At 44.8% G+C, this 11,733-nt stretch overlaps 1 protein-coding gene across 1 annotated transcript; it reads right to left on the bottom strand.

Moving 5' to 3' along the window:
* Positions 1-6,856: 6,856 nt before the first annotated feature.
* LOC126060280 (putative N-acetyltransferase 8B) lies at positions 6,857-9,977 on the bottom strand. Its single transcript, XM_049856360.1, has 2 exons — positions 9,860-9,977; positions 6,857-7,615 (listed from the first exon to the last, which is right to left on the bottom strand). Exon 2 carries the CDS (start codon positions 7,559-7,561, stop codon positions 6,857-6,859), a length of 705 nt encoding a protein of 234 aa, XP_049712317.1. The 5' UTR covers positions 7,562-7,615; positions 9,860-9,977.
* Between the last annotated feature and the right edge of the window lie 1,756 nt (positions 9,978-11,733).

Here is an 11,733-nt window from a genome sequence, read left to right as displayed (position 1 = left end):
AAAGGGTACTGTGGGTAGGGAGGGACTGGACCAGAGAAGTGGGTGTAGCTGGGGCAGGAAGCACCTGTTAGATACTCCACTGAATACCGGAAATAAGTGAAGTCCCATCCATTCATTTGGCAATTACCTGTGATGCACCCCCTGTCTCCCTGGCATCATTTTGGGCTTGCAGCAATGTTGGGCTTGCAGCACCACTACTGCAGGTCTGCTTGTTTGGGGTTGTTGGTCACAGTTTGTGCAGCAGAGTTGAACCAAAAAAAGAACCTTCCCCATGGATCTGACATGCTGTTGGTGGAGTGTTTCCCTTCCAAAAATTGCCTTCCTTTTCTCTCCATGTTCCCTCACCTCAAGACCATGTAAGCCCCTAGATTTATACTCTCACCTCTTCCTGAAGCCAGGATCATCATTATAATCAAGCACTTATTTGTAATATTTCTGTAATGGTTATTTTGGGTCAGGCACCATACAGGCACTTGAGATAAGACAGAGAACCCAGTAGACATGTGTTCTGACATTTCAGGAGCTCCTCAAGGAGCTCATGGCCCATTGGGAGACACAGGTGCCTCCTGACATCCAGGGCAAAGGCTGGGAGGGAGATGGGCAGGCTTCTCCAAAGGGTATAAGGGGGGTTGCTCCCCGAGAACACTTGTGCAAAGACCAGAAGGAGAGGCAGGGCTGAGTGAGTCCGAGTGAGGAGGCATTTCCAGCAGAAGGAACAGAAGTGTGAAGATCCTGAGGCCAGGGGAAGCCAAGGCTCTCAGAAGGAGATGGCTGAATTGACTGACATGCCTGGAAGCAGCCAGCAAGGGAGACATTGGGGCCAGATATGGCTTGCAGGAGGGGAGGGGCCTGGCCATGCAGGGTCTAATATCCAGGTTGAGAGGATTGGAATCTATTTAAAAAGCAACAAGAAGCCATTGAAATTCTTTCAGCTAGGGAGTAAAAAGGCCAGATGTGTACGTCTGAGTGAGGGGGGTGAGGCATGAAAGCACACTCACCTTTTTGTGTGTGTGCGTGTGTGTGTGTGTGTGTATGTGTGCATGGGCACTCGTGTGTGTTCCGATATAAGCAAGACATTCCTGAACTAGGTTCCAAAATACAGTTGAGTATTCACAAGGAGAGTCTACGTATAATGAGTTGACTCAAAAAATCAAACCAACCCACTTCGGTCTAGTTGATTCCAACTCATAGCGACCCTGTAGGACAGAGTGGAACTGCCCATAGGCTTTCCAAGGCTGTAAATCTCTAGGGAAACAGACAGTCACACTTTCTTCTGCGAAGCAGCTGGTGGGCAACCTTTTGTTCAGGAGCTGAGTGCTTAACAACTGCTCCACCAGGGCTCCTCCAACAAGTCCAGTAGACACCTAACATTCAAGCTGAAGGGCAAGAAATTTATGGTCTGTACTCTGCATTATAGCCAGGGTTCTGTAGCTTCCCCAAAACCCAATGTCTCCGTTTACACTCAGGCTTTGCCAGAGGACAAACATTTTACCACAATGATGAGAACCAAATTTGTGAAGGGAGCCCCAGCATCCTTGACTATGACTGTGATTGTATTTTATGTAAGTCAGACTTGACATGGTTACTGCCCTGAGTTAATACACCGAACTACAATGGGGCTGATTAGATCATGTGGTGGTAGGGACCAGGTGCTGGCACTCATTCTACAAAGACAAAGACAAGTTGGGCGTGGTTAATGTAGGCATTATTCCCAATAGTCAAAAGCTGGAAACAACTCTAGTGTCCATGAATAGATGAATGGATAAACAAATGTGGCACATCTATACAATGGAATATTATTCAGCCTTGAGGGGAAATCAAGTCCTGAAACATGATGCAACATAGATGAACCTTAAAAACCTTATGCTGAGTGAAATAACTAACACATAAAAGGACAAATAGTATATGATCCCACTTAAAGGAAATATCTAGAATAGACAAAAGCATTCTCTCTCTACCTGGAACAGGTATAGATATATGGTGCCGGCACATGTGCAAGAGACAGAGAAAGTTACTGTGTGCCCAGAACAGGGGGAAGACTTCGCTGATAAGGAGAAGGAATGAGAGAGAGAAGGTGACTCAATTCCCAGCCTCCTTATGAGAGAATGCTCTGGACCTAAGGCCTTTACTTAGGCAGCCTGTATGGAAGGCATAAAGGCAGACCATTCCTCCAACAGTCTCACTCCCAACTTCTGTCAGGGTGTCAGAAAAAGAAGCAAAACACTACCAAATCCCAGTATGCCCATCACTCATTTTGGATGTTCAGTTGTGTGTCTATGGTTTGGTGCATAACTTTGGTGGATGTTGTATCTACACATCATTTAAGGCAGCATTTAATAAGGATCACTAGTAAGACTGTCTCCAACAGATTGATCAGGCCTCTTTGAAGGAGCGATCCCAACCAGCCAACCCTGTTGTGGCTTAATCCAAGCCATTTGAATAGATAAAGGGCTGTATTTGTCTAATCTTATGTATGTATAACATGTCCTGATTCATTTATATAAAAATAGCATGTGTCTCCCTACATGGCACATTATATGAACAGTACACACTTCAGTACAATTAATACAAAAGCTCTCTTTCTCAGCACAATTGAACAAGGTATTACCATTGCCAGACCGGGCTAATTTAGACCTGGTGTAGTCAGTCAATGTACATTGGACCACCTGGTCATATTCTGTAAGTTCTCTATGTTTAGAGTAACATTTTGTGATCTGATGTGATTTTCCTATGTGTTGTAAATCCTACCTCTATAATGTTAATGAGGTAAGATCAGAGGCAATTATGTTAATGAGGCAGGTTGTATCTTGAGTCAATCTCTTTTGAGATGTAAAACAGAGAGGAGACAAGGGGACCTCCTACCACCAAGAAAGTAGTGCCAGGAGCAGAGCATGTCCTTTGGACCCGGGGACCCTGGCTGAAAAACTCCTAGGTGAGAAGACTGATGACTAGGACCTTTCCCAGAGCTGACAGAGAGAGAAAGCCTTCCCCTGGAAATGGCACCCTGAATTCGGACTGCTACCTCTTCAACAGTGAGGGAATAAATTTCTATTTGTTAAAGCCATCCACTTGTGCTGTTTCTGTTATAGCAGCACTGGATAACTAAAACACTGTAGTCCACATCCCAGTTCCTGTGTGCCCCACTAAAATGGCCCTAACTGCAGCAATTCCTAGCAGGACTTGGAAGCAAAAGTTTACAGAAGTGTATATTAATACATCAGCATCACTAATACATAAACAGGGGTTTGTAGGGACCCTGAAAGGACTTATCCATAGTCAGACTTGGGCAAGAGTCTCAATGACAATGACCTCAGACCCAAAGTTTTCCTCATTTTGGTGTCAGGTGTTACAGAGATCACAGTCACCTGTGCGATGGTGTCTAAAAACCCAAGACATAAAATTCTTTTCATTTCCTCATTGAATTTTAATTGTAACATAAGGTCGCTGGTCTTCCCTGGTGTCATGGATTGAATTGTGCCTCCCCAAAATGTCTGTCACCTTGGCTAGGTCATGATTCCTTTGTATGATTGTCTACTATTTTATCATCTGTTGTGATTCCCCTATGTGTTGTAAATCCTATCACTGTGATAAGATGGATTAGCTGCAGTTATATTAATGAGGTCTACAAGATTAGATAGTGTCTTAAGCCAATCTCTTTTGAGATATAAAAGAAAGAAGCGAGCAGAGAGACAGGGGAACCTCATACCACCAAGAAAGCAGTGCAGGGAGCAAAGCACGTCCTTTGGATCTGAGGTTCCTGCACTGAGAGGCTTCCTGACCAAGAGAAGACTGATGATAAGGACCCTCCTCCAGAGGCAACAGAGAGAGAAATCCTTTCCCTGGAGCCGGCACCCTGAATTCAGACTTCTAGCCTACTGACTGTGAGAGAATAAACTTCTCTTTGTTAAAGCCATCCACCTGTGGTATTTCTGTTATAGCAGCACTAGGCAACCAAGACACTTGGTGACAGAGGATCCTAAGCTAAACTCAGTCTTAATTATTTCTGCAAATCAGAAGATCTGGGCAAAGTTGGTAGAGTCCTCAGTCATCTGTGAAACCATGCCTCTACCATACCAAGCACAAGCATGGGTTCAGCACAGTTTCCTGGTAACATGAAAGTAGGCCCTCCTATTTTTGTTTTCCCTTTACTATTGCAGCTGTGACTATGTTGCTCCTCAGCTATTTTGACAGGGGCATTTATCGGAGAATTTCAGAGAGGACCTCTGAGGTCTCATCAAGGACATTCAACACAAGCTATCTCAAAGGGCTTTTTACTCCTTTTTTTTTTTTCCCTGCTATTTTAATTCTTGCTTTGGTCTGGGTGTTACAGGGTATACTCAGCACCACAGACTGGCTTAGCGCCTCCAACTACCTCTGGTCCCATTGTTGGAGGGCTTTGAGCAGTGGCTAGGGGATTATTCCCCTAGCCATGAATTCCCCATCTCTAAAAACCTGCAGGTGAGTGTTTCTAGTTGCTGAGCCTTTTTGCGGACAAAGCTGCTCAATGCATCAGTTGTGGCCACACACAACTGCTGCACATCCTTTTCCATCTGTAACTCTTTCTACAAAGCTGTTACGTGCACTTCAGCAGCTAGCTGGGCATCGGTGGCCAGCTGAACAGCACAGAGCTTTCCTAGCTTCTTTTCTACACTTACGAAGGTGCATATCTTCCCACAACCATGATATGCTGCTTAGTGTTTTCGTGGTCTCCCCATACACACAACAAGATCTGCAAGCATCAAATACATGGGCCAGACCACCCTACATGGAGGTTGCTGGCCAACTCAGGATTTCCCCTGCAGAGGTCTCACTCCCACTCACCATTACCTCAGTCTCCTGGATAGCTTACCAACTGCCCAGGCATGGACCAGTAATGGTAAAACTTCCCTCCAAAAATGGATGGAGCCAAGAGAACAAAGAAAGAAGTGGGTAACTAAAAGGTGACAGCAAAGGAGTTTATTAGGGAGGCTTACAGATGAGGTGAGTGCTGGGCAGCTGCAGGAACAAAGCATATCTCAACTCCCTGCAGTGAGAAGTCAGTGGTTTTATAGTGGTGGTGGACAGTGGTGGCACTAAGCCAGGGGTTTACATAGGAAAACCTCAGCAAATGGTAGTGAACTAGCAGACCACATAAGGGCACTCATGTTCAGCCTCCCAAATCCCATTTCTCCTTCAGTCCACCTCTCCAGGCTGACTCCTAGAGTCTGGCATGTTCCATGTCTTGTGCCTCAGCATGAGAGACCCTGTTCCCTCCCCACTGGGAACAGATACGGAAGTAGGATTGGCCAGATGCCATATGCTGCCTGTGCTCGTGCGAGAGACAGAGAAAGTTACTGCGTGCCCAGGACAGGGGGAAGGCTTCTCTGATAAGGAGAAGGACCTGGGAGAGAGAAGGTAACGGCAGTGCAGTTATTCCCCAAAGCCAAGTCCCTGTCGTTGTTGTTAGTTGCCCTCCAGTCAATTCGCACTTCTGATGACTATCTCGACCAAAATTCCAGGCCAATAGCCACAGACTCTGACTTTCAGGTAAGTGTCAAACACCAGTCCTCTTGTCACATAACAAAAGGAGACATAGATATCAAGCTGGCCAAGGAGTGTCCTCAAAGTCTCTCCCACCGGTGGGTGAGGGGTTAAAGATGGCACCTCCCATTTGTCTTCTGTGGTTGGTAAGGGCAGGCTGAGGCCACAGCAGCCACACTCCCTGAAAAGCTTTCTCAATATCTTCGCTCACCACATTCTTTTTGACTCACCTTATGGGTATTAGGACAATCTGAACTGCTTTTTTGATTTTTTTTTTTATTAGCTGAAATTTATGTAACATAAAATTAACCATTTTAAAGTAGACAATTGAGTGGCATTTAGTACTTTCTCGATGTTATGCAGCTACCACTTCTATCAAGGTAGAAAACATTTTCATCATCCCAAGAAACTCACCTTCCCGGTTACTCCCCTGTTTTTTTTATACAGCATTACGGTGGTACTAGATAAACGAATAAAATAAGGTTCTCATTGGCCAGTTTTCTTGGAAGTAGATTGCTATGCTAGGTCCTTCTTCCTAATCTGTCTTCGTCTGGAAGCTCTGCTGGAAACTGTCCACCATGGGTGACTCTGATGGTATTTGAAATACCAGTGGCTTAGCTTCCAGCATCACAGCAACACACAATCCACCACAGTAGAACAAACTGACAGCAGAGATGTCACTCAGAGGACTAAAGTAGGCCCAACCCAAGCCATGGTACCTTCAAATGCCTCATATGGCATTTGAAAGCTGGACAAGTGGATAAGGAAGTGTAAGAAGAACTGATGCCTTTTGATCATGGTGTTGACGAAGAATACCGAATAAACCATGGATTGCCAGAAGAACAAATAAATCTGTCTTGGAAGAATGCTCCTTAGAAGGGAGATTGTTGAGACCTCATCACATGTACTTGGATATGTTGTCAGGTGGGACCAGTCCCTGGAGAAAGATATCATGCTTGGTAAAATAGAGGATCAATGAAAAAGAGAAAGACCCTCAACAAGATGGATTGACAAAGTAGCTGCGACAATGAACTCAAACACAGAAACGACTATGAAAATGCCACAGAACGAGACAGTGTTTTGTTCTGTTTTACATAGGGCCACTATGAGTAGAAACTGACTTGACAGCACTTAAGGACAATAACAGATAAATGAAACAGGTAATACAAAAAGATTGAATGGAGCAGAGCCCCTCACACCAATATACCATCACCCACACTGGACGCTGATGTGAATGAGCAATATGCTTTTATTGTGTCATAGCACAGAGATATCAGGGCTTGCTTGTTACTACAGCAGAGTCCATCCTGTCCTGATGAATACACAAGGAATGAGATTACAGGGCCCCTCCCTGCTGCGGTGCTTGACAGACCTGAGGAGACGGAAGGTGGTAGATAAAACGAATTGCAGAAAGATCCACTAGTCTACAGCTCATGGTCAAGAAAAACTCATGCACCTTCTGGAACCCAAGGCTCTGATAAAGACCAACTGCAGAGTACTGCACCGCCCCAGTAGTGAGAACGACCTCACTGTAGCCCTGGTGCCGGGCAAACTGGAGGACCAACCTGACCAGGGCTTTCGCCATCCCCTGACCACGGTGCTCAGAGGCCACAGACAGGTGTAATAGCTCTAACTGCTTCCTCTCCATGGTTGAATCCTTAGATGGCAGACATCCCACCGTGCCCACCACCTGTCCCTCAGATTCGGCCACCCAGAAGTAGGAACCCTGCTCACTGAGGTACATTTTGGTGATGTCAGACATGTCTGTGTTCAAAGTCATGGCTATATATTCGGTCCAGGGATACTTGGCAAGCAACTTCAAGGCAGTGACAAGGGCAAGGCTGGCCATGAGGGCCAGGAGCCAGGAGCCAGAGACCAGTAATAGGGTGAAGGGCCCCCCAAGTAAGAGCACAAGGGTTTGGGGCAGCCTCAGCAAGTGGCGGAAGGTGGCGGACGCGTGTTCAGTCATCCCTGCGCAGAACAATTCCACGACCTCTTTGGCGTCACTCTCCTGGTATTTGCGGATGTGATAAGGAGCCATGGGTAGACCTCTGTGTCTGAAATCTCCAAGTCCACAGGAGGGAGATAGGCAGCCCTGTGGAGGAGAGAGGAAACCTTGTGAGTACCCCCCATCTCTCCCACCAATGGCTCCTAGTCTCCCAGGAATAGGGAGGCCCTGCTCAATGGTGTGTCTTTCTCCTTTTGCCCTAGAAGAAGCAGGCCACCACTACTGGAAGGAGGAGACAGTCAGAAAGACCCGCATTTGAATCCTGGCTCCATCCCTTTCTAACTGTGTGATCTTAACCTCTTTGAGCCTTGGTTTCTTCATCTGGAGAACAGAGTAAAGAGCATTAGCTCCTCGGATTATTTTAAGGATTTAATAAAATAATCTATATGAAGTTCTGGCAACCACCGTTTTTCCTCTTTTACTAACTCTCTAGCTTCCTGGTACGTTGAGGCACCATGCAGACCCAAAGGTCCTTGGTCCCTCTCCCAGGAACCATACATCAAGAAATCCTGTGTTTTCAAGCACAAGTTTCAGCAAAGGCTCCTTCCCCTTAACTGCAAAGTTTGAAGCTGCTGAGGTGGCATAGGAGGCAAACATCAAAAATGGACTGGTCTTGAGGTACAGAGGAACGTCCCAGGACTCTGGGTGTACACTCAGAGCATGCCTCTTCACCCAAGTCCTCTCACCTGCCACAACAAGAGGATTGAGTGTCCTTGGAGCCCAACTACCTCCAGGAGAGACTGCATAGGGCTGCTTCACCTCTTAAGTCAGGCCCAATGTGCTCGGTTTACACTCAGGCTTTCTTTCTTTCCCAGGCATTTCCTTCTGCATTTCTGTGGCTTTCGTGATAGGAACCTAAGTTTCCTTTAACAGAGCTGAAAGATTCATTTATTCATTGAGCAAATAGGTGATTGAGTACATGCCATGGGCCAGGCCTTATGCTTGGTCTAAGGGGCACCAAATATTTGAGGCATGGTTGCCACCACCAGAAGAATATGCCAGACGGGGCTCTGGGAGTAATGTATGGTAGAGTTACCCAAATCTGGAATAACTTTATTGACACACTGGATTTGACAGTTAGGACTTTTGCACTGCAAGTTTTGAAAAGTCACCTAAAGTTGGCTTAAGTAATAGAGGTCATCTAATGGCTTATTAAAGGTCCTTGCATGGCTCAAAAAGTTTGTGCATGACTGCTATCCTAATGGTTGGTGGTTCAAACCCACCCAGTTGTGCCATGGAAGAAAGGCCTGGTGATCTACTTCTGTAAAGATTACAGCCAAGGAAATTCTATGGCGTAGTTCTGCTCTGTAACAAATGGGGTTGTTATGAGCTGGAATCATCTCGATGCCAATGGGTTAATGGCTTCTGAAACTGGAAAGTACAGAAGTAGAGATAGGTTAGGCTTAAGATTGGTTTGATATAGTAGTTTTTCTGCTATACTGTGTACAGTGTGAGCTTCGTCCAAGACTGGCTGATGTCATAGGAAATAGAATGTTCACCAGCCATGATTAAGGCTATGTGCTTCCTTGTTCATAGCCAGCAGGAAATCTGGGACTTATGCCCCAGCCTTCCACTGTCAGGGAATGTCAAAATAGACTTTTTCAGTTTCAAATACATTCACGTTTTCTAGCCACAGAAGGGTTATCTTAAAAGGGGCCCTGACCCAATACCCTCAAATGTCCTCATATTGATTTTAGTGCTTCTGTTCTACCTCCTAGGTCATTGTGTAGTGCCCGGGATCTTAAAAGTTTGTTAGTGGCCATTTGAGGTGAAATTGGCCTCTTTTCGCCTAGAACAACAGACAAAGAAGGAGAATCAGGAGTCTGAGGAGAAATTGGAATGCATGTCTAATTGCCACAATGAACAATAGCCTCCTAGGCCAAAAGACCAGAACTAGATAGATAGTTGCCAGCTACTATCACTGAGCGTTTTGATCAAAGATGCTACAGAAGAATCCTGATGAAAAGGAGAGGAAACAGGGAGTAGAACTTAAAATTCTCATAGAATTCAGACTTTCTAGAGCCGTTAATGCTCAATGATTCCCCGAAATTATTGTCCCCAGGGAATATTTAAACCTTAAATTGAAACTATCCTCTGAAGCTGTAAAAACAGCATGGCATAAGACCTCATCTAACTTCAGGAGGAGGAGAGCAAATCAAGATCAACATCAGCCTAAGGCTGATACCTATGAGGTAGACGTCAGAAATACCTCCATTCTCCAACCTTTCTTCCAATTCTAACACCAGCCTTCCCTCCACAGCATTTTCTGCTTCTCTGCTGGGTTCAGTTATTTGTTGTAACGGCCATACAAAAATCAAACACCATACTTACAATTATGAGGTTTCTTAGGGAAGTAACAGGTTACAATACAGGATCAGGATCAACTTGGATGTAACAGGAGCTACTCAGGATACAGTTCTTTGATCAGAGAGCTTCTTCTTGGCGGAATTGACTCAACATCAATAGGTTTTTGGTTTTGAAGTCTAGGTTAATTTCTTTTTCTGAAATAAATGAGAGAAGCTGTGTCATTTACTCCTGTTAGTTTCAGGAAGAAATAATATTTTCCACGTTAATATAAACCAGATTGGACCTTGGCTTGCATACAGTTATTCTGAATTCCTGAGATGCCAGGACTGCAGTGATAGCAGTCACCTCACTCCTTCCTTTCACTGCCCCTCTGCCACACTGCCCCTCTGCCAGTCACTGAACCCTGACCTTTCCTCCTTTGCCCCTTCTTATTTCTTGCCATATCACCCTCTAGTCCAGAGCTAGAAATATTACAGTGGTATCCACAATTAGATGGTATGTGAAGTATTAACCACACGAATTATTTTTCAAATGTTTGTCCCTGTTTATAGTGGCATCACTAGGGTTGATGTAACAAATTGGAGTAACTAATGGTGTCACTGCCCCACCCCCATGCTAATTACCACAATATTGTAGCTAAAACACCACAAAATTTGACAAAATCAGTGATTATTAAAACACTGTAAACAACAAAAACCACAGCACATGCTTGGGGCAGGTGCAGACGAAATCACGTGATTGGAAGCATCATTGTAATTGGGTAATAATGACAGCTGTGACGGGAGTGCATTGGAGGGTTCAAAAAGTAAATTAGCATGGAGTTTTAACCTTGTAGTTACACTCATATATGTAAGCTAGGCTTATGAAAAAAAATTTTTTGTTGTTGTTATACATAGCTACAGGGATATTTTAATAACAAATAATAAATTTCTGCTGAAACATAGCATGAAAATTTCCTAGACATTTATTGTGGTGTCACTGCCTCTGACATTGTCACCCTGTGTGGTCTTCATCCCCGTTGCCCTCTAGAGACATCTCTGCCTGTTTACTCCTTTCAAACCAACCCTTGGCCTTGGTGCCCCAGGCATGGGAGGTTGCAGCCAAATTTTAAAGAGACGCTGAAAGGTTTTGGAACTTCCCAGGTCCAAGGCCTGACACAAACAGCATGTCTGGAAGAATCCTTGGTTGTCCAGTTGTGATGGGTAAGTTTATGTGTCAAATTGGCTAGGCTAGGATTCTCAGTGGTATGGCAGATATTATGGAATCATCCTGCATTTTGTCATATTATGTAAGTAGCCAATCAGTTGAAAGGGGTGTTTCATTGGGATTATGGCCTGCAACCAATACATATGGATTTCTGGGAAAGCTTGTTCTCTCTGGATCCTGCATTTGCTCATCATCATCTGACCTCCGATTTTTGGGATTTGAGCCTGCCATCTGGCCTGCAGATTTTGGGATTCACCAACTCCCACAGCCCCATTAGCCAGCAGCCTGCTGTCTCACCTGCCAGCTTAGGGTTTGTCTGACCCTGCAACCACATGAGTCAGAATAAGCCTCCAGTCTGATGTCTGACCCACGGATTAGGGACTTGCGAGCCTCCAAAACTGAATCAGCCATTCCTTGAGATCAACCTCTCTCTATACACATACATACATATGTACAAGATCAAAGATCACAGCCTTCAGTATGGATTACACCTCAACATAAAAAAAGCAAAAATCCTCACGAGTGGACCAATAAGCAACATCATGATAAACAGAGAAAAGATTGAAGTTGTTAAGGATTTCATTTTACTTGGATCCCCAATCAACACGCATGGAAGCAACAGTCAAGAAATCAAAAGATGCATTGCATTGGGCAAATCTGCTGCAAAAGATCTCTTTAAAGTGATAAAAAGT

This window comes from Elephas maximus, chromosome 17 (genome assembly GCF_024166365.1).
Source record: "Elephas maximus indicus isolate mEleMax1 chromosome 17, mEleMax1 primary haplotype, whole genome shotgun sequence".
In the NCBI taxonomy this organism is placed as follows: domain Eukaryota; kingdom Metazoa; phylum Chordata; class Mammalia; order Proboscidea; family Elephantidae; genus Elephas; species Elephas maximus.
The sequence above is the reverse complement of the archived record's forward strand: the minus strand, read 5'-3'. Positions and strand labels throughout refer to the sequence as shown.